The sequence below is a fragment of the Mastomys coucha genome, unplaced genomic scaffold, assembly GCF_008632895.1.
Source record: "Mastomys coucha isolate ucsf_1 unplaced genomic scaffold, UCSF_Mcou_1 pScaffold18, whole genome shotgun sequence".
In the NCBI taxonomy this organism is placed as follows: domain Eukaryota; kingdom Metazoa; phylum Chordata; class Mammalia; order Rodentia; family Muridae; genus Mastomys; species Mastomys coucha.
Genome location: NW_022196900.1, coordinates 90749897 through 90773330, shown reverse-complemented (window position 1 = coordinate 90773330; position 23434 = coordinate 90749897). Strand labels below are relative to the sequence as shown.

The 23434-nt window shown below is 48.5% G+C and overlaps 1 protein-coding gene and 1 long non-coding RNA gene across 7 annotated transcripts in view; one reads left to right on the top strand and one right to left on the bottom strand.

Annotated features, from left to right (window-relative positions):
- The first annotated feature begins 420 nt into the window (after positions 1–420).
- LOC116096810 lies at positions 421–9173 on the top strand. Its single transcript, XR_004121118.1, has 2 exons — positions 421–466; positions 8438–9173. It is a non-coding gene; the product is annotated as an uncharacterized LOC116096810 (long non-coding RNA).
- Positions 9174–14383: 5210 nt separating this feature from the next.
- Positions 14384–23434, bottom strand: part of Pafah2 (platelet activating factor acetylhydrolase 2) — a 31629-nt gene continuing 22578 nt past the window's right edge. For all 6 annotated transcript variants that reach the window (XM_031379013.1, XM_031379015.1, XM_031379014.1 and 3 more), the window contains 3 exons: positions 22762–22932; positions 19806–19960; positions 14384–16462 (listed from right to left, as the gene is read on the bottom strand). In XM_031379013.1, coding sequence (XP_031234873.1) covers positions 16368–16462; positions 19806–19960; positions 22762–22932 — 421 coding nt within the window. In that variant the 3' untranslated portion in view covers positions 14384–16367. The remainder of the gene's footprint in view (positions 16463–19805; positions 19961–22761; positions 22933–23434) is intronic.

Below are 23434 nucleotides of genomic sequence, written 5' to 3'. Positions count from 1 at the left end.
TCTGTCTCAGCGGACATCACTTTGCCAATCAGCAAAGTCCTGGGAAGCAGCAAGAAACAGGAGCACACCAACAGGGGTTTTCTGGTGCGTTTCTCTGTATGGAGTCCTGACAAACGGAGCTCAACTACGCAACGTGAGGCAGACCAATACATGTGTGTTGTTAGCAAAGAATCCTTCATCACGTGTCCTTTTCGCGTGCTTGCTTTCGCAGAGCATCCTCCCTCCGGTGTCTGCTTCAGCTAAGCATTCCTTCATGAGTCTGTTTCCACATCAAGGAATTGTGTCGCTGGGGGTGGGCTCTGCGGCATCAGAAGCTCAAGCTAGACCTAGTGTCACTCTCTTCCTGCTGCCCGCAGATCTGGATGCAGAACTCTCAGCTCCTTCTCCAGCACCGTGTCTGCCTGCGTGCTGCCATGCTTCCCACCGTGACAATGGACTAAACCTCTGAAACTGAAAGCCAGCTCCTGTAAGAGCCCCAGTCTCTTCGCAGCAATAGAACAGTGACTAAGATGTTGGGGATCACTGGGGCATGCCTCTTTTGATAAATAACAATCCAAGAACCTTTCGAGGGAGCTTACGGGCTCTAGACTCCTCAGGAATGGAAGGAAGAGTGGGCATGAGGTACCTCGGGAAGGGAGGGTGTCTACAGAAAGTGGCATCCAGACAACAGTACATGAGATGGGGCACTCGGTGCTCATTCACAAGGTAATTTCAGCATAGAGAGAGTCAAGAGAACAAGAAAAGAGAGCAAGCGATTGGAGCCTTTGCCTGGCTTAGCCTCTGGGCTCAACCGTTCCACAGTGCCGCGTGGAGGAGGTTACCTGTGTTTCTCCTGCCCCTTCATCCAGAAAGACCAAAGGATAAGGAAGGCTCACCCACAGCACAAACACTGACTCGTCCAGGCAGGAGATTTTCAAAGTCACTTTAGGGAGGTGTTTCCTCAGCTTGCCCAGGCTTGGCCTCAGTGGGGATGAGATGGGGATCACACTTAGAAAAGCCCAGCTCCTGCCAAAGCTTGGCATGGTGGGCGGTGGAGAGTAGGAGGGTGACAAGCACCCCCCCACACACACACACACTATCAAATAGAAATATCTTCTTGGAGCTCTGGTAAACACTGTAAACTCCCTGGATAATACACATTTGACGAGGTCCTGTTCTACATGCAGTTCTGAGAGTGATTATCCCTGGACACATTTGACCAGGTCCTGTTCTGCGTGCAGTTCTGAGGGTCATTAGTCTTTTGGAACCTACTGAGCTGGGATTTGGGTCCAAGTGCTAGGAGACAGGCTAAAAAGCTTTACTGCTAAACAATCACATACCTGAAGGAACGATGTGTTTATGGACAGGAGTCAGCAAACCACAGAAGCCCAGCAATAGTAATAGACCAATACAGGGTGCCCCTTCCAAGTGCTGTAGAGGGAGTGGAACCCTAACCCCCAAGCCCCTGCATCTGTCCCTGGCAGCAATGGCTTGGGACCACCATGAACATATTCAGTAGAGTTGTTGCCTGATGTCTTCCCCTTTCCCCTTTGTGTGTGTATGTATATGTATGCATGTTTGTGCGTGTGCTGATGCATGTGCACGCATGTGCATGAGTCTGTGGAGGTCAGAGGTCAACTTTGGATGTTCCTCGGATGCCACCTACCTTGTATTTTGAGATGGGAGTCCTTGTACTAGCCAGAAGCTTGCCAAGTAGGCTAGGCTAAGTGGCCAGGGATCCTGTCTCCATCTCCAGGCTGGGATTACAAGCGAGCATCTGCCGCCACACTCAGCTTTTTTGTAGGGGCGATAGGGAGTGGGGTGGGGGTGGGGGTGGAACTCAGCTTGCATAGCAAGCACTTTTCTGAATGAGCCATCTCCCTAGCCCCTGATGCCTTTTTCTCTTTTGCTGCATTGAGCATCAAACCCATGGCTGCGGTCATTCATGCAGACAAGTGCTCTGACTTGAGCTATGTCCCCAGTCCCATTGGCCCGATAGCTGTAACTTAATGTCAATGTACTTAAACCCCCTTGTTCCATATTGCCAATCAATCTTCCCACAGCTCCACCGGCAAAGGGCAGAGAGGGGCTGCTCTGGCTGGGGTCAGGGCTTCTTTTTGGTCTCCAGGCTACCAACCCACTTTTTAAGTAAACTAGCATTCTCTGGCTTTGTAGGACAACCTAGGGGTGTGGCTAAACCTTCTTCTTTTCAGGTATAGAGATCAATTTGTTTATGCCTCCAAGCTTTCTTGAGAGGCAGCCAGTAAATTCCAATGTGCTGAGACTGCAATTTCGTTTCTTATTGAATTCCTTTGAAATATCTCTCCTGGGACTCTTCTGGAAGGGAGTAATTAGAAGCTGCAGTATCTACATGTACATATGAAAGATACCACCACACACACACACACACACACACACAGACACACACATACACACACATACACACAGACACACTCATACACACACACAGACAGACACACACACAAACACACACAGAGACACACACACAGACACACACACACAGACACACACATACACACAGACACACACACATAGTCACAAACACCATACACACACACCATACACATACACACCATACACACACACACAGACACACACAGACACACACACAGACACACTCATACACACACACACAGACACACACAGAGACACACACTCACACACACAGACACACACAGAGACACACACTCACACACACAGACACACACACAGACACACACAGATACACACAGACACAGACACAAACACCACACACACACACCATACACATACACACCATACACACCATACACACACACATAGACACACACACACACCACAGAGTATTTTTAGGAATGAGCTACAGTTCTGAAGACTTAACCTAGAGGCCTTGCACATGTTAGCCAGGACCCTTTATCTCTGGACACATAGCCAGCCACCCCATAAGTGGCCCAGGCTGGGCTCGAACCTGGAATCCTTCTGCCTCAGGCTCTCAAGTAGCTAAGATGCTCCAGACCTGTGCTGCTAAGCCCAGCTTTGCTATAGTATTTTATTTTACTTTACTATACTTTTTCTTTATTTGTATATGTGTGTGCCCGCTTGTCTGTATGTGCACTGTATAAGTGTAAGTGCAGGCAGAGTCCAGAAGCAGGCATCAGAACTCCTGGTGCTGGAGCTCTAGAGAGTTGAGGGCAGCCCATTGTGGGTGCTGGGAACTAAACCCAGCTCCCCTGCGAGAGCAGCAAAGGCTACTAACCCCGGGACTGTCGACCCAAACTTTGTTTCCTTTGATATCCCAGGTTTGCCAGAAAGCTACCATGTACCCCAAGCTGGCCTCTCTCATGCTAGGATTTTGTGTGTGTGTGTGTGTGTGTGTGTGTGTGTGCTGCCATGCCTAGGTTGTTTTGAATTTTTCTGTAATAAGCCTCTGTTATGACAGAGTGTCCTCCCCTAAGATCCACACGTGAGGCTAGAGGTGTAGCTGGTTGAGGGAGGGCTTGCCTAGCATGCTTGGCCCTCTGAGTTTGGTCTGCAGCACTGTATAAATGGTGACCCCAGTGCTCAGATGGTAGACAAAGGAGGATCAGAAGTTCAAAGTCGTTCTTGGCTATATATAAAGTTCAAGCCTGGGCTAGATGAGACTCTGTCACAAAACAAACAAACAAGCCTATGTTGAAACTGTAACCTTATAAGCGGCTATGACGATGCTCTGGGGCGAGGCTTCGGGGAGCAGTTCGGTGAAGAGAAGATCATGGGTGCAGACCCCATGATTGATTAGTGTCCTTGTAGAAAGAGGAAGGGATAGGAGTCACAACTCAGTGGAAAACTACCTGGAGGAAAGGAAGAAAAAGCTAATCAGTCCTTCTACCATGTAAGAGATAGCAGCCCCCCAATCTGGGTTACCCACTAGGAGCCAACTCAACTAGTATCATTTTGTGGGAGGCTTGTTTATTTTTGGTTTTTCAAGCAGGGTTTCTCTGTGTAGCCCTGGCTGTCCTAGAACATGCTTTTGTAGACCAGGCTGGCCTTGAACTCAGAGATCCACCTGCCTCTGCCTCCCAGTTCTGGGACCAGGGGTGTGTACCACCATGCTGGGCTTCAATTAGGCTTGAGTTTGGGCCTCACAGCCTTGGACTTCGGTGACTGTTTCTACCTCTCAGCCTGTGTTGTTATGGTCCTGTAGCCTGAGCTGAAGGGGGGCAAGATAAATTAGAACCCAAAACAAGGAAAAATAGGGACGTCAGGCAGAGGCACAAAATGGAGAAAACATGGCTCCCTGGGGTTTTTCCACAAGGACCTGGGGGGCTCTGGTCTGTCTCCTAGAACAGCTTAGGGAGGGATCTTCCAAGCTCTGCAGCTCCAGCCTGTGACCTGGTGAGGTGGAAGGGGGAACCACTCCTCAGCCTCGGTTGGTTTTCAAACACGGAGTCCAGAGCACCGTGACAGGGTTGGAGGCTGCCCGTCTCTACCCTCATCGCCCAGATCTGCAGCCCAGGGAGAAAAGGAATGCTGTGTGTGGGAGACAAGACAGGCAGAGCATTTGCTCAGGCAGCTGATGAGGGGAAAGTCAGTCTGGAATCTGCCCTGCTCAAGGAGTTTAACCCTACCAGATAAGAGTCCGGGGGTTGTCACCTGAGTAGCACTTGAACTGTGCCTCACAGAAGGGCAGCTTGGGAAGGCCACGGGACACAGGGGACATTTTGATAGTGGAGGCTTTTCTTGCTGTCAAAGCACTGAATAGAATAGAAAAATCAGATTGTTTCTGCAAGACTTAGCCAGTGTGTCCAGGACTGAATGGCTTCTATAAAGTGTGGCAGGGCGTAGAAGATGTTATAGGTTCTAGAAGCTTCTACATGAAGTGAGAGATTTAAGCAAGCCTCCAGGTAAAGAGGCCAAGTCTCAGAAGGTCCCCTAGGAATGGAGCACCTGGCAGTCCTTGGGAGGACATAGGTCCTGCCTTCCTTTGGGACCTGGCTTACAAACACAGCACAATGTGGTGTAAGGGTAGGTGAAGGCAGGCATAGCCAGTCTCAGGACCCACCTCCTGTCCCGGGGACAAGTCTAAGAGGAAGGGAGACATGTGGCATCAATTTATATCTCTGTGCATCCAATCATCTGGTCCCTGGCAGAGCGCATAGCCAAGGTCTTCCTCTAGTACTGTGGTCTGGAAGGATGCTGGGAGCTTGGGGCTGCTGGCTACAATCTTGTCTCCATGTGGAGAATCAACAACCCTACTAAGGATTTCCCGGACCGATAAATCCACATTTGGCTTAGACTAGATTGAGTCTCTATTTGGTTGTGACTAACAGGCCGCTAACTCGATCTTCTACTCCTTGAGTTTTGTGCATGCGGGGATCCCAAAGGGAACCCAGCTGCATCCTGTCAGCCCACCGTCATCCCGCCACAGTCCATAATCACACCTTCCACTCTGGGATGGGAACCCCTGTGCTCTAAGGAGAATTCACACAGCCACCCATCCATGCTAACCAAACACTTATTCACTGTTATGGTTTGACTGTAAAATGTCCCCCTGCGGTCTCATATGTTTGAGGCCTTGGTTCCTAGCTACTTGGTTCCTAGTCTTCAGTGTTTGGAGGAGTTGTAGGGGCTTCTGGATGTATGGCCTAGCTGGTGGAAGTGGATCCCTGGGAAGTGGGCCTTTGCAGGTGACTCCTACTACCAGTTCACACCCAAGCTCTCTCCTACGTCCAGATTCCCCACCGGGGGGTAAAGGAGCCATCCTGAGCCCCACACTCCCCAGCCATCATGCCCTCCCTACCATGACGGACTCTGGACTCTACATAGCCAAGGATCACCTTGTGCTTCTGCCCTCAGCTCGGTATTAGGTCTGAAGGAAGTTTTCCAAAAGCACACAGCTAGCTAGTGGGCATTGAGGGCTGATTGTGCCCCTCTGACCCCAGTGCTCTGGGACATCATAGTCCCTGCATGAGCATTGTGTCCCCTGCTTTCCACCAGCCATCCCCTTTGTGCTGACTGTGACTCTTTCCCACCCCGTGAACATGACTTAATTCACTTGGCCAGCCCTCGCCTGTCCCCGAGGCCCTCTGCTTAGCACCATCCTGGTATGGTCAGAGCATCAAGGTTCTAGGCCACAAACCTTCGTGACTAAGCCGCTCATTCTTTTTCGTCTTTCTAGTTCCTCCTTTTCCATTTTTCATGTGTACACAGGTGTGCATATGCGTGACTTTGCATACATGTGGGTGCACATGTGTGCAAAAGTGGAGGCTCAAGATCAAAGCCAGGACTTATCCTTGACAGCTCTTCATCGAGGCAGGCTCTCTCAATCAAACCCAGAGCTCCCTGATACAGTCTTGCTAGGCAGCTAGATCAAAAGATCCCACATCTCTACCTTCCAAGGCTGGAATTGCAGGCAGTTGCCACACTCCAGCAATTATGTTTCACAGGCTCTGAACTCCAGTCCACAGGCTTCTGCAGCAAGCACTTTAACCTCCAAGGTACTTCCTCAGCCTAGAGCCCTTATTATTTATTAATTAATTAATAATAATTATAATTAATTAATTTTATAAAACAGCATCAGGATTAGCGAGTGAGCACTATATTCCCTTTAAGTTCTGCCAGATTGATTCAGTGAAGTCAGACAGCATTCCAGGTAGGAGAGGGGACACAGCAGCTAGATCCCCATGTGACTGTACCCAGCATTAGCCCACAGAGAGGCACAGGCGCCAGGAGATGAGGCTGGGTCTCCACAACATTAGTCACTGTCTGCTTCCCCCTCCCAGGAGGCCCGAGGGATGAGGCACCAATTATGCTGAACTGATGAGGGACTTCAGGATGATGTAAGGGTGAGAGAGTCGATGTCAGAGACAAAGTGGGAGATCAGAACCACTCAGCCCAGAGGAAAGTCAGGAAGGACCAGGTCTCCAATGAATAGGGAGCCAGGTGGCAGGGTGACAACGTAAGTCCAAGGCTCATGGTGTCTGGGATCTGGCTCTGGTCCTGGTTATCCAAGGAAATGAATGAAAAGCAGTGTAGCCTCTAACTTCTCCAATCTCCAATTTCCACATCCAAAAAATTGAGGTGTGTGTGTGTATGTGTGTATGTGCATATGTGTGTCTGAATGTGTGTGTTTGTAAGTGTGTGTGTGATACAAACAATGTATACAAATAAATGTATATGATGTTGGCAGTGCTGGCAGACATTTTTAATCACAGCTGGTGGGAGGTTGAAGGCAAGAGGATCAGGAGTGGCCAGCCTCAGCAACATAGTAAATCGGAAGATAGCCTGGGCTATAAAAGACTGACCCTGTCTGGGGGGGGGGGCGGCGGAAGTGGGGGGATGGACAGCCCTGGCTAGTGAGATAGCTCACTAGCTTTTTTTGCTTTTTATGTATGGGGACTTGAGTTTGATCCCAGAAACCATGTAATAAATAAGTAAGGCTAGGTGTGGCGGCAGACTTAGGCTAGGTGTGGCGGCAGATTTAGGCTAGGTGTGGTGGCAGATTTTTAATCCCAGTGCTGAGGAGGTGGAGACAGGTAGATCGGGGACTCAGTGCCATCCAGCCTAGCCTACTTGGCCAGTTTTAAGCCTTCGAGAGACCCCAGCTAAAACCAAACTCAATGTGACATTGTCCTCTGGCCACTACACACACACACACACACACAAACACAAACACACCACTACTTACATTTTTAAAATCCTTAAAAATATATGCATCTGCATACATACAAAAAACATTTGTAAATAATATTAGAGAACTATCCAGGCCTGTCAGTGCCCCTGCTTAGCCGCAACATTCTGCTCAGAGCCTGTTGCAGATACCCACCCTGTGAATGCTTGAGTCCTGAACAAACAGGGCCGCATAGCAAACCCATGCTTGTGAATTACATTTCTGTTGCTGTTGTTACAAAACACCATAAGCAACTTAAGGAAAAGGCAGTTTATTTTGGCTTAAAGTCGAGAGGGCTAAGAGTCCAACTTGGCAAGTCAGAGGCACTGCAGCAGGGGCAAGAGGCTAAGAGGTTGCATCTCATAATCCTAGCTCTGGGGGTAGAGACCAGCAGATCCCTGGGTTCATTGGCCACTCAGACTAGTCTACTTGTCAAATGTCAGGCTGGTGGGGAACCCTGTCTCAAAGAGAAAGAGAGAGGGAGAGAGAGAGACAGAGAGAGAGAGGAAGAGAGAGACAGAGAGAGAGAAGGAATTGGGGAGAGAGAAAAGGAGGGGTGGAGGGAGGGAGAAAGTAGGGAAGGAAAGAAAGAGGAAGGAAGGGAGGCAAAGAGGGAAGAAGGAAGGAAAGGAGGGAGGGAGGAAGGAAGGGTAGATGTTTTGATGGTACCTCCTGGTGTGCTGTGTCTTCTTTCTACCTATCTCTCTTTCTTTATCTCTTTCTGTCTCTGTCTGACTCTTGTCTCTCTGTCTCTTTCTCTTCTCTCTCTCTCTTTCCCTCTCTCTCCTCCCCCACCATTCTGATCGGCAGTGAGGACATTGGCCTGTGGGTGGAGGCCCTGGCTACAGCAGCAGACCAGCTCCAGCTCCTTAAGAAGCCTCCTGCATGATTTTCATCTGTTTCTCCACACCAGCTAATGTCCTGAAGAGGCCAAGCCTTTCTGAGGACACTCGTGTGCCTTTACCGTGTTATTTCTCCTGCCTCCTCTGCTAGAACACTCTGTTCATCTTCAGTACTGTGGTGGCCAGCCCCCAAGATGCTCCCACCAGGCCCTACTCCTGTCGCCATGATCTTGTTCATCAAAACCATGTAAGGCCCATCTCTGCAATGTGTGCTACTGGGGGATGACAGTGGAGGCCTATTTGGTGCACGATGAGTAAGGGCATTTGCCACTGAGACTAACGACCTGAGTTTCCTCCCTGAAACCTGCATGATGAAGAGGGAGAACCTCCTAAGGAACTTGTCCTTTTGACCTCTACAGGCCACCATACCATGCAATAAATTTAAAAAAAAAAGAAAAAAGATGTCAAAGTGCTGGAGAGATGGCTCAGCAGCTAAGAGCGTGTACTGTTATTCTAGAGGAGTCCTGTTCCATTTCCAGGCACCCATGCTGGGTAACTCATTACCTCTTGTACCTCCAGCTCCGGGGAATCAGATGTCCGTTTCTGGCCTCTGTGGGCATCTGCATGCCTGTGACATTCATACTAACTTGGATATGCACACATACACATGCATGACAATAATAAAAAATAACACTTGAAAAAGAGCATGGCTTCCATTTGATTCTCCTGGATCCCGGCTCTCTTGTCATTTTCTCTCTTTGATCACTTGCTGTGGGAGAAGCCAGCAGCTGAACATTCCACGCTGTAAGAAGATGCGGGCCTTGCAATGATGGTGACAGGGAAAAGCAGCCTCATGATCAGTCAGAACAGCCCAGCTATGCACACCAGGGCCCCTGAGCTATTGAGAGGGTGAAAGAGCACTCTTACATTTTTGGGACAATTGGTTATGTATCGATAGATAATCAACATACCAAGTATACTCCAGTAGATGATACTTGTTTTGTTTTGGGGGACAGGGTTCCATGTAGCACAGGCTGGCCTTGAACTTACTAGGAAGCTCCCTCAGTTTCTTTTTCTGTTTCTGTGCTACAACAGCCCAACAAAAGCATCTTAAGGAAGAAGGAGTTTAATTTTGGCCCAAGTATAGTGCATGGTGATGGGCAATCAGGGATGTAGGAGCTTGAAGCAGATGCTCGCATTGCGTCCAGAGTTAGGAAGCAGGGAGGGATGGATGATACAATTTTGGCCAGCTTCCTTTCTAGACTCAGAAGGTCCCGGAGCCCAGCCAGGGACTGGCTGGCATTGCCCACAGCGGGAGAGTTTTCCTATGCCAGTCAGTAAAACAATGATGACTAACTCCCGGTGCACCCAGAGACTAACCTAACCTAGACAATTTCTCACAGGGGGGCAAGAGGATTGTCTCCCATGATTCTAGACCTGGCTATGTTGATAGTGAGCGCTAACCATGACAGTAGCCAGGAGTCATCCTGAACTGATCCCCCTGCCTCCTCCCTTTGCATGCTGGGATTACAGGTGTCCGCTGCCAGGCTTGGCTCTTCCGCTCGCTCCGGTACCTGATGCTCATTAAGCTCTCCTCCGCTAAGCTGAAACTGGTCACCTGTGCCACTTCTGAGCAGGGTAGGTCCCCGATGACAGCACTCACTTCAGCAGGTTTACCTGTTGATTTGTCTCCTAGGCCTTTAGATTCAGTTCCTTGAGCACAGACGCAGTGCAGGGATCCGAGGCGTTAACTCTCCTGACCTAGCCAGGCTTCTTCCTTACACAAAGGCTCCAATGGTACAATTACTAGAAATTATGGGTGTCACAGTGAATGGGGTAGGGGTGCGTGCGTGCATGCGTGCGTGCGTGTGTGTGTGTGTGTGTGTGTGTGTGTGTGTGTGTATGTGTGTGAGTGTGTGTGTGTGTGTGTGTGTGTAAATCTCCAAGTCTCACCCTCTTGATCCAAACAATGGGAATAAATGCAGTGTCTTATGGGAATGAGGTCAGGTTTAAATGGTGCAGTGTACAAAAAACACTTAGCACGGTACCTGGCACAGAAATAAAGTACTTACTAAGTACTTACTAAGTAGTGGTTCATCCCAGCAAACGCAAAACTCAGCGCGCCTTATTGTGAACAGCAACACGTGTCTGTTTGTCTTGTGTTTTGTAGACAGTAAAGGCCATTGCGTTTTACATTAGCTATGCAGTCCCAACAATAACACCCCGAGGTGGGCAAGACCCGCTCGAGTAACCCCACTTTACTGAAAAAGAAACAAAAGCTCAGGAGGACCCGCTGGCTCCAGATCACACAGCAAAAGAACGTATCTGTGTCTGAACTCAGTCTCGGGCGTGATCCTGTGAAGATGAATAATTACGCATGCGTACCAGGCAAGCTGAGTGTCTCCGGGCCATCTGGCTTCACAGCTCGAGGAGGCCCGTGTTTCTAAGCAGCTTTTTTTAGATGAGAGCAAGATGGGAAACAGAACTTGGCAAACTGCTTTCCCTCGTTTTCGAGACGAGTGTGATTTGTACTCAGCTCTGCCCTCCTTCTAATTCCCAAATGATCCTTGTCTGTCGCCCCCTGAAGTCTTATGAGGCCTGGGCTGTCTCTGGCTCTGCCCAGGCCCCGCAGCTGGGGTCTGGGGAGGGCTGGAAGACAAGGAAGGGGGGCAGCTGCTGGAGACATCAGAGAGCCGGGCCAGCACCAGCTGGTTCCACGTCTGGGAAGGGAACAAGAAGCTGATAGGGGACAAAGGGCAGGATTCCTGCTTCGTATGTCAGTCAACAGGGGGATGCTCTTTCCCCTCCAACAGATGGGCCCTGGAATCATGTAATAAAGTGTAACATTCAATACGGTCCAGACCACAGCTCTCCCGGGAGCAGGAGGCTGAGAGATCAAATGTTAACTGAACGCAATCAAGACACTTCATTGAAGAGGTAGACTGGCTGGGAGTGGTAGACCAGACTGAAGCGTTAGTGGTATTGAGATGCATGGAAACGGGGGCTGGGAGGTCAACCAATCACCCCAAGGGAGGGCTAGGGAACAGAAAGATGCGGGAAGAATGAACAGAGGCTGGGAGAGCAAACAGGGAAGAAATCCGATGTGATTCTATGGGAAAGGAGCATCCTGTGTACTGTCAGCATCGAGAGACAGAACTGAAGGGGCCTCAGACACCAGCCAACTCAACAACTGCTTCCCTGCATTCTGGTACACAGAGAGCAAATCTAGAGTCACCACAGAAGCACACCCCAGGGCACACAGTGAGAGAGGGTGACAAGGGACTGAACAAGAACCCAGGGATCTGGGAAGGGGCTTGTGAAACCCCGTGCCTCCACAAAAATCTAAGGAGACGTTTTCTTCAGTGGTGTAGTCACAGACAGCTTGTCCACACTCTTGGAAATGACTCCTCCTTATTGCCACTTCTGTAAGGGATCCTCAGTAAAGTCACTGAGACAGGACACGCATGCACATGTGCACACACACACCATGCATGCATGAATATACATATACACAAGCACACATGCAATATGCATGCATGAGCGCACACACATGCACACAAACAATATGTATGCATACACACACACAAGTACACATATGCATACACATGTCCACCATCAATACAGAAAGAGGGCTAGTTGGGAAAAGCAAAGAGGTCAAAGGGAGAGGGATGTTAGGGAGTGTCAGGTAAAAGTATATAAATTTTTATTGGTTATTTTATTTATTTACATACATTTCAAATGTCTCCCTTGGGGTCTCTCCTCCACAAACCCCCATCCCATACCCCCTCCCCTTTGTCTCTAAGAGGGCCCTCCTCCACCCACCTGCCTCACCGCTCTACCCGGCTACGCTGGGTCATCAAGCCTCCATAGGAACAAGGGCCTCCCTCCCATTGATGCCAGATAAGGCCATCCTCTGCTACACAAGTATCAGGAGCCATAGACCCATCCATGTGTATTCTTTGGTTGGTGGTTTAGTCCCTGGGAGCTCTGGGGGGGTCTGGTTAGTTGAAAAAGTATATTTTATGTATGTATGAAAATGTTATAATGAGGAGGCTGGCATAATGGCTCAGCAATTAAGAGCATGGACTGCTCTTGTAGAGGACCCAGGTTCAATTCCTGCACCCACATGACATGGTGGCTTGCAACTATCTGTACATAACTCTAGTTCTAGAGGATCAGATGCTCTGTGGAATGTAAGTGGGATTTCCAAACATACAACACACACACACAAATAATAACAACAACAACAACAACAACAAAAACAATAATAATAAATCACAGAGAAAACCTGTTTCAAAAGAAAAAAATTAAAAATAACAAAAGAAAATATCACAATGTAGCCTATTATCGTGTATAATTAACACATGTTTATAACATCTAAAAAAAACTAATCAGAAACCCAGAGACTGGCTTGTTCTCTCCACTAAACAGACTACCTTGTCAGGCTGGGATTTTTGACACAAAGACCATGTTTCAGACAGATCTGGCAGCAGAATGCAGTGGGCTGGGAGGCTGGTCCAGGATCCTGTCAACGAGTACTCCGTCCTCTGTAAGAGCAGTACATTTTCTTAACCACAGATCCATCTTTCCCGCTGACCTTCTGATGTTTTAGAACCTATGCTTGTGCTTGGATGACTGGATGTGAAATTAAAACCCAAACCAGTCCATTAGTGTGGACTACTGGGGGGTCAGAGGCCTGCAGGGTTACAACTGCAGTATGAATTTTGATTTCTGATATGAGAACTAAGAAATCAGAGCAAAGACAATGGGTGGGTGTTGCTCTTCTCCTAGCTTCACTCTGGCGGAGGACACAGTGGCTGAGGGAAGGGAAGGTCTCGTGTGAGGAGAGATTAGAATGAGACGGGACTTTGGCTTGTCTTTGGTGGTGTTGTGGATGGAACCCAGGGCCTCCCGCACTCTGGCAGGCACTCCACCAGAATGAGAATTTAAACCAAGACACTCTGGCTACTTAGAGAAAGGAAAAATGACACTTAGCTTAGTAGCTCTGAAAGGATAAATGGAACACTGGATGGTAGCTGTTTTCTGAGCCCTCAGTAGCCACCAGGAAGTTACCATAGGAAACTAGAATGATCTCAATAACCATAGGAGGCAAAAATTAATTAATTAATTAATTAATAATATTATTGCCAGGCAGTGGTGGTACATGCCTTTAAGGGCAGATGGATCTCTAAAATTTTGGGGCCAGCCTGGTCTACACAGCAAGTTCCAGGACACCCAGGGCTACACAGAGAAACCCTGTCTCAAAACAAAAAACCAAAACAACCACAACCAGAGAGAGAGAGAACTCTTGTTTCACAAATGAAAAATAAAAAGTCACATGCTAAATTAGCATAAAATGATACTTTTATTTTCAAGACAGGGTTTCTCTGTATAGGTCCAGCTGTTCTTCAACTCCCTCTGTAGACCAGGCTGGCCTCAAACTCAGAGAGATCCACCTGCCTCTGCCTCCTGAGTGCTGGGATCAAAGCTGTGCACCACCACCTAGCCTAGCATGTGTGGGTGTTTATGTGCAGACAACCTTTTCAGAGGCAATGGTTTTTGTGACTTATTGAATAATTCTGTTAGAGAATAGCTCCCCCTGGTCTGGTGCTGCTGGACACGTGGACCACTAGCAGAGTGAGCTGAGTGGAGGGGGGTCCTGTCTCAGGAGGCCCTGGACACCCTCACAGCTTCCTGCCTGCATTGTTTTGGGGTCTCAGGTAAAATTGAGGCCACAGGTGCTTCCAGGACCTGGCTGAGATAGCATCTTCTTAGGGTGGCCTGTGGGGACTTGGACACTCTGGTCCCCATGTGTGTGTGTGGGGGGGAGGGCTAGAGGATCCTATTTTAGACCAATGTGTGCTCTCTTGGAAAGAAATTCCACGAGTTATGGAAGAAGAAAGCCAGCCAGTGATTTCAAAGTGGATAGACTTTTTAATCATACTGTGAGTGGGCCAACAATCACGTTTCAACAAATCTTGAAGGGTAGAGATCATATGTGTGGGTCATTCTGACTTGGACATATTTAATGTTCAAACAATTAGCACATGTGTGGGACATAGGAAATGCACATTTACTAGCTCCGGGGTTACCCATCCCCCACTCAATCATTCCAACTCCCATGACACAGGCCCTCATTTTACATATGCAGAAATCGAGGTTGGGAAGGCAGTAGAATTTGCTGCAGTTTATACAGTGGTGAGCCATGACTCCAAGCCCGGCGGTGCAGCTGCAGAGCCATGCCTGAGGAGCCTCCTGACGCGTGCACACCTCTCTGGATTGCTTTGGTGGCCCTGACCTTGGACTACTGTGCAGAGATACATGTCCGACCTGCGCTTGTCCCTCCTGGGTTCTTCCCTCCTTGGACTCTCGTGACACATCTGGTATGGCAGAGACACAGCCCTGGGTGGGCCTGCCCACTGAGCTTGGAACTCTGGGAAGACTTCCCATGATTCTCAAACAAAGGGAATCAGAAAAGTCACTTCCAGGTGGTTCTCCAACTTGCTGTAATGTTGATTAAACAGACGGAGTTACAGCATGCCTTTAGGCCAACATGAGCATTAATATTCAACGAAACAGGAAGAAGCAGACTGGATCGGTTCCTTAACTTAAATTGGGGGATGCCCTCAAAAAAAACAAAAAACAAAAAACAAAAAACAAAAAAACCAGAAACAAAACAAAACGGACAACTAAAGTACCCTGGTTTGAGTAAGAGGCAGGACAAAGCTGACCTCAGACCTCTCTAGGGACATTCCCGGAGTTGAGATGGCCAACCTGGTGTTCCTCTGAGGCCCGTGCAAATGGCAACTCAGCTCTGTTAATAGTTCCCAGCCCATCTTAGCCTACTCAGGATGTTTCCTGACAAGATATACTTGTGAAACCTCAAGGACACTGAGTTTCTGAGGGGCTCCTTGGTGTCTGTGTTCTGAGGACAATACTCTTTGCCCCACATGGGCTCCTACGCATGACAGTACAAAGTGTCCATTACTGTATTTCCTATGGTCGGAAGACTGCCCTAGAGAGAGAGAAGGTAGATGGAGAGCACTGGGCAGGGCTGGAAGCCCTAAGGTTTCCGTCTGGCTTTTGACTTCATGAGGCAACAACTGCCCAAGGTGAGGAAATGGGCTCACTCGGTCAAGTTGTCCTATCCAGGCTCTATGGAGCTTTGCCTGGGGACAGAGAGCGGCTCAGCCAGTCCCACCCTATGACTCTTCTCGCCAAGAGTAGGGGATGTGGTCAGTTAGCACAATGGTCTGTCTAACCTTGATAGGCAAACCACCGTAAAGTCAGTCTAAAGTAGGTACCATGGATCCAGTGAGTTTTCCTTGAGATGTGTGCCTGGATGCCAAAAAGACTGGCTATGGAGTTATGGTGGCACAGACAGAATGGCGCAAGAGTGGAAATGACCCAAGAGAGAATTCAGCCGAGCAGGTAGACACTGTTCTTACTTAAGGCAAATGGGACCTGGGACAGGGGTGGGGACCACTGTTATTGAGAACAGGTCCTCAGCACACGAGTACTTCATAGTCTTTAACCCAAGTCAGGTGCAGTGGCTCACATCAGGTCTGATTTCCCAGCACTGAATACAAGCCAGGCAAGAGTGCTAATGTCTGTCACTCAAAAAGAGGGCCATCCTCAACCCGTAGTAACTTCAGAGCCAGTCTGGGTCATGAGTCCTTGACTTAAAAAAAAAAATCAGCTTCCCAGTCAGCCAGCGATCCATCCACAATCTGTTGTGAGGTGAGTTTAAGATCAACCATCCCAAGAGCAAAGCGTCCAGTTGTGTTGCCCAATCAGCTCTCTGATTACATCCTCTCGATCTGAGAAAAAAAAGGGTCCCGCCGATAGGTTGCAAGTATCCTTGGGCAGCTCCTACGTGGAATCTCAGCTCAGGCGACCTATAGACTGGACAGATAGTGCGGGGCCCCTTGGATGAGCGACGGTCCGATGCCTTCGATGAAGCTGCTCCATTGATCGTAGTCTTCCTTCAGGTCTGGACGGGCACAAACAGGAAGGAGGGTTAGGCAAACCACTGTAAAGACCGGCCCGAGTCGCTCCCATGAGCCAGTGGGGCATCCTAGAGAGAGGAGCATCAGGGATATACATGAAAAGCTCGGGCTCTGGAGGCCTTCGCGGGGAGCTGAGGAGGGAGATCTGGGAGGCGGGAAGGCAGGGTCTACCCAGACGGGCATGGAGAAGCGGTGGAGCGTTGTGGCTTTCTTCTGAGCAAAGTGGAAGGCAGAGCCATTCAGCGGGAGACAGACAGAGGGACAGAGGGACAGGGAGACGGGATGGAGGGACGAGGTGCTGGAGGCGTGGGGAGGTGTGAGCTCTTCTGGGAGAACGGGTGAGGGACAGAGAGTGAGTGGGTAGTACATATGTATGTATTTAATGAGCATTGGTGTTCTGCCTGCGTGTGTCAGACCCCTGGAACTGGAGTTACATTGTTGTGAGCCGCCACGTGAGTGCTGGGAACTAAAGACACTGCTGCACATCACGACACCTCGGCTCACCAATGACCAGACGTGGGTGGGCCATGGAGCTAACGAGCCAGGCTACATGCTGGAATTGCATTAACACCGGTTACAGAAATTTTCTAAGCTTTAGTATATTCATCTTTAAAAATGAAGCTAATAAAAGAACTACTGGAAAGGCCATCCTCAGAATCAGACATGACAGATAATGGGTCCAGGCTGGTGGTGAGTGTGACAAGTCCTGGTGGCTACAGTGTCCTTAGCATCAGCAACTGAATCATCAACAAAATTCCCACAGTCATGACTGCTGTCCCACCTGCTCTTCTGTTGGTCGCTCCCCTTGGCTGTCTCTGCTACCAAAGGGCCACACCATTGTGGGCTCCCCTGTCACCTCAACTTTTTCTTTTCCTTTTTTTTTTTTTTTGAGACAGTCTTACTATGTAGAGCTGACTGGCCTACAACTCTCTATGTAGACCAGACTGGCCTCAAATCACCAAGACCCACCTACCTCTACCTCCCAAGTGCTGGGATTAAAGGTGTGTGCCACCATTTCTAGTATCCTCTGTCATCCTACGTCCCCAGAGGAACCAGGAGGTGTGGGCTGAGCACGGAGCAGGAACGACTCAAGTCTCCGGAGGTGGGCCCACCCTTCTGCTCAGGAGAAAAGGCATGTCTCTATGAGCACCCTACAAATCTCTGAACTTGGGTCAGAACAGCTCTTTGCTCATCATTTACAAGGTGAAATGAGGGCAAAAAATGCCAGTCTGGCTCCAAGCATCAGTGCATTCTTCACAGGGCTCGCAAATCTTAAACATAAGCACAGTCCAAATCGAACGGGCTGCACATATTGTGGGAAACATGAATGTACCAGGTTATCCAGGGGGATAGCCAAGTCCAGAACACAGAGAGGGGAGGACCAGGAACTTCCCAGACCATGTCTAGTGTGCCGTGTTCCGGCCAGGGCACCTCTCTTTAAAAGAGGCCCCGACAAACTGCACCCAAAGGAGGCACTAATCAACTACATGGGGGACTCAAGAGGAACTGCAGGTCCCGTGGACATCAGCTTAATGAACAGAGGATATTAGCGGTGACCACAGATACCTAACAAGCTGTCATGTGCTACCTGAGATTTTTCTCTGGTCAGCTCGAGTACCAACCAGAGCAACTGTGTTGTGTGCATGCATGCATGTGTGCGCATGTGACATGTGTGTATGTATGTATATGTGTTTATGTACATGTGTATGTATGCATGTGTACTCATATGTATGGTTTGTGTGTGTGTGTGCGCGCGCACATGAGCGCGCATGTGTGTATGTCTTGGCAAGGTGAGGTATCTGATCTTGCTGTCAGGTTCGAGTTCAAACCTCAGGAGTCCAGGCAAGCCCAGCTGCCTCCTGATGAAAGTGAAGTGTGAGGGGCCACCTTCACAAGGGAGGGTCATGGTACTTACTCCTTCATACTGACTTCATCAGAAAGGACATGTGACCATGAAAGCTCCAGGCTGGGCTGGACAGTGAACAACAGTGTGTTTTGGTAGGCAAAGATAAGCTGACACAAGTATCTCTCTTGGGAATCTGGTGTCAAGAAATAATCATAGGGTGATGGTAGCACACATCTTTAATCCCAGCACTGGGGAGGCAAAGGCAAGGGGATCTCTATGAGTTCGAGGATAGCATGGTCTACAGAACTAGTTCTAGGACAGCTAGGACTACACAGAGATACTCTGTCTGGAAAAAAAGAAAAGAAAAAAGAAAGAAAGGAAGAAGGGAAAAAATAATCATAATAAACATATAATAAATATTTGCTATACCCAAGGCTTACCCCCTCAAATACAGCTCTGAAGAGAGAGCTCTAAAGAGGAAGACATGAACTCTCAAGAAGAGGAAACCAGCCATCAGTGGCATAAACTAAGCCAAGTTTCTGAGGAAGCAGAGACTGAACAAACAGACGCATCAGGGTAGAATAAAAGATCATAGAAAGAAAGAAACTGAGGAAACAGGAAGCCACAGGAAGAAGACACAGAAAAAAACCCAACCCCTCTGGGTCAGGTGCCCCTCATAAACATACTTTCAATTTTATTTTTCTTGAGGTAAACTAAAATTCTCGTCTTTGTGGCCAAAAACGTTTAATTAGACCATCAACTCCTTTTTGCAGTATGTGTGTGTGCGCGCGCGCACATGTGCACATGCCAGAGAATGGGGGGGGTGGTCTGAGGACAGCTCTGTGGCTCTGTTCTCTCCTTCCGCCCTCTAGGGATTGAACTTGGGTCATCAGTCTTGTGCTACAAGTGTTGTTTCCCCACACGCCACAAGTGTTGTTTCCCCACGGGGCCATCTCACCAGCCCCTAGACAATCACTTCTAGCATCCAAAGTCCCACTGGGGGAGGCAATTTTCGTGTCCGTCAGAGAAGACACCTTCTCTGGGTAGAGATGACACCAGGGACCTCATAGGGCTTTGCATCTAGCTGGTCTGTGACTTACGATATTGGTCACAATCTTTCCATACTTGGTTTCTTTTAAAAACTCTCATACGTTTTGGCCAATTATTTCCACAAACACCCCACAATGCACAAAGTCATAAGTTTGAGGACCGAGGTGGTGGAGTAAAGAGAGGAAAAGGTATTCTCACAGTGAGGGAGCCGGGGCTCGGAATGGTTGGATGATCAGGCCAAGGTCACCTGCTAAGTCAGGGCCTAGAGGGGCAAACCTTGAGCAAAGGAGTTTTCTGGGCTGCCGCGCTGACCACTCTTCCAGCCAGCCTTCCGTTCTCCTGTGTCCTGGTCATGTCAGGACAGAGCAGGGTGCTGTGGGAGACCCAAGGGACCCCCACGTGTGCCCAATAAGCCCCACTTGTCTCCTTACCAAGGTGCTTCTGCAGGAAGGCCAAGATGGCCTGCACCATGACCTCCTGACCTTCATAAGGGTCCAAGGTCCCACGAGTGTTACTGGAGAAGAATTTAGCAATCAGGTTGCCTGTCACAAAGGCAAAGTCAGTTTGACTCCGATGAACAGCACCTCTAAAGAGAGATAGAAACCGCCCATTGGCGGGTGGAGGTTAAGCACAGGCATCAAGCACCTACTGTGTGCAAAGTGCTGCCTATGTGTCAGTGTGACTCTGCCAGGGACTTTGTCTGGGAAGTATTTGCCCCTGTGATAGAATCTCAGGAGGAAACAAGACACAGCGGACAGCACTAGGGTTTGAACTGAGGCGGACCTGGCTTCGAAGCTGGCTCAATGCCTAGATCGCCGTGCCTGGCAATACAGGGAAGAGGGTGAGCTTGTTAGAGGGGAGCTGGGAGGAGGGGGGCTTTTCAGCACCTACTGCTCCTATGTTGCCTCCGTTTTTATCCAGAGACCCCAAGGCCCACGGTACCTTTAACCTCACTGACAGAAGGAGCCCTGGAGTCAACAGGGACACGAAACACAATAATCATAGCAGAGAGGGCATGGAAAATGGGTTTTGAATTAAGTCCTTTGGCTGTAAACACATCATTCATTCATTCACTCATCCATTCATTTGTGGTAGCGAAGACTGACCCAGGGCCTTGCACATGCTAGGCAGAGATCCTGCCATGACGTTACAGCCTCAGCCCTCTAAATACATGTAATTCACACGTAAAATCCTTGCTGGATTCCCATTGAGCTAAATTACTCACAACTTAAATGAATGTGGTATGGGAAAATATAAATGCTAAAGCACCCGTCTGGTGTACAGGAAAACAGATTTTTAAAAATAAGATCTATTCATTTACTGTGCTCAGGGACAGAGCTCCACACTCAGGCTTCACGGTAGGTGCCTTTACCTGCTGGGCCATTCTGCCAGCCCCAAACTGATTTTCAAAATGTATCTTTTAAGGCACATGAAAAATGTGTGTGGAATAATAAATATGTTGGTTTCTTGAATATTCAGAACTAGATTTAAAAAATAACACAGTGGGTCTGGCTCAGTGCTTAACGTCCCTTGTTCTTGCAGAGGACGCAGGCTCTGTTCCCAGCACCCACACAGTGAGAGGCTCGCAACTCTCTAGGCTTAAGAATTCCTGCACTTAGGGGGGAAGAGGCAGGCAGATCTCTGTGAGTTAGAGGCCAGCTTGGTCTATAAAGTGAGTTCTAAGACAGCCAGGGCTGTTACACAGAGACACGCTGTCTTGAAAATCAAACAAGCAGGCTAGAGAGATGGCTCAGTGGTTAAGAGCACTGACTGCTCTTCCAGAGGTCCTGAGTTCAATCCCCAGCAACCACATGGTGGCTCACAGCCATCTGTAATGGGATCTGATGCCCTCTTCTGGTGTGTCCAAAGACAGTTACAGTGTATTCACATACATAAAACAAATAAATAATTCTTAAAAAAAAAAAGAAAGAAAGAAAGAAAGAAAAGAAAATCAAACAAACAAAAAGAGAATCCAACACCCTCTCCCGGCCTCCATGGACAGCAGACATATACATTTGGGGAAAACTCATATGCATAAAATAATAAAATGAATACATCTAAAAAATTTGGGGGGAGGTAGAGATAGGGTCTCGGTATGTAGCACTAGCTGTCCTGAAACTTACCAGGCTGGCCTTGAACTCACAGAGATCTACCTGCATCAGCCTCCTGAGTAGATTAAAGGTGTGTGCCACCATATCCATAGAATACAGTGGCTATAGTTAGGTCCCCTTTGTGTGCTCTGTCCCTTCTCTACAGACTACAAGTGACTGGGTCTGACTGGTTCTGCAGTCCTGTCCCCCTTTCATTTTTATGAAATCAAAATGAAAGAAGAAGGGCTGGCCCTGGGTGGGCGAGAGAAGAAACCACTGAAGCCACTGCTTGCAGCCAACTGGCACTCAGGGGCTTAGCATGGCATACAGTTCAGCTGCCTAGCTGATTCCAGGGTGTATGGCAAGCAGCCAGTTGTGTCTTCCCAACACAGGCACTGGTGCATGTGAGCTGTCTGGCTTGAGTAGGGCATACGCAGGTCAGGGAGGTTTCACACTCTCACAAGGCCAATAGCTTATGACTCAAACACATGTTCCTCTGGGGAAAATGGCTCCCAAAGAAAACTACCCACAGGACAGTGCCAGGTAAAGAGAACAGGTCTTACTTGGCCAGCATCTCAGAGGTTTGTTTGTTTCAGATCTCATGTTGATACCCAGGTTGGTCTTAAACTTTCCATCCCCCTGCCTCAGCTGCCTATGTGCTGGGATTACAAACATGCATCAACAGGCTCAGCTTGCATGAATGGCTTTTATGATCTCTGTGAACTAGATATTCATGGAAATTCTACAAATTGTCAAATCTTACTATATTCATAATCTTCAAAAACCAGTAAAATTCCCATAGGAGGCTAGAGATGTCTGGAAGCTAACCAGACCAAACACACCGGGTGCTTTCCAGAAAGCACTAAGCAAATGCTACCGTGCAGCCACAAAGATTGTTGAAGAACCCTCTGTAGGAGGAGCCAGGCAGAGATGAGAGACATATGAAATGCTACAGGAATTACAACGTGGGTATTCTGCAATATCCAGATGTTCTGTGGATATATAAAGAGTTCTGGAGCTGGAGAGATGGCTCAGCAGTTAAGAGCACTGACTGCTCTTCCAAAGGTCCTGAGTTCAATTCCCAGCAACCACATGGTGGCTCACAACCATCTCTAATGGGATCTAATGCCCTATTCTAGTGTGTCTGAAGACAGCAATAGTGTACTCATATAAACAGAACAAATAAATAAATCTTAAATATAAAAAAGTCCTGGATAACTCAGAAAAAAATGGAAGGAGTCCTAGCTGCTTGAAAAATGAATGGGACACTGTGGTCATGCCTTTGGGGAATACTTACAGGACAGTCACAATCCTGGACTGCTCATGCTGGGCACATATCTTCTTCATCAAGTTGACACTCTCCACAGTCTGGAATTTCTCAACGTTGATGAAGAACACAGGGCCCCGGGCTTTGGGGTAAAAGTCTCGTTCCAGAGGGAACATCCAAGCGTCCAAGGCTATAGCACACCTAGGATCAGGCAGACATTGAGGAATCGTCACTAAGAAACCCAGGCAAGACTAGCTACAGTGGGGGCGGTTGGAATGGGACTCTTCTCACCAATGAGCTGATGATTCAGCAAGCCAGGAGTTGGGTGCTGGGACTCACACCTTTCTATTATGATATTACATAGGAATCCCTTTTACCTGTCCCCAAAGAGCCATTTAGAATATATACTCCCTCACACAAAGGTCAGATTCCCTCTGGATCTACCTGTAGGTGACCAGTTCTGCAGAATGTCACCTTATTCATTAATCACTCATTCATTCACTACTGAGTGACCGCTGTGGGCTTAGCTGTCCTGATACAGAGATCAGTGAGAAGGGCCATGCATCTGGGGACAGCAGGGCGAGGCAGGGGTGGAGGGAGACCGAGAGACTTTCAAAGTGATCAAAATTCTCACACACAAGATGCCTCATGAGCCCAGAGCCTTGGTGGTATCAAAGCTCTCATGCACAAGATGCCTCATGAG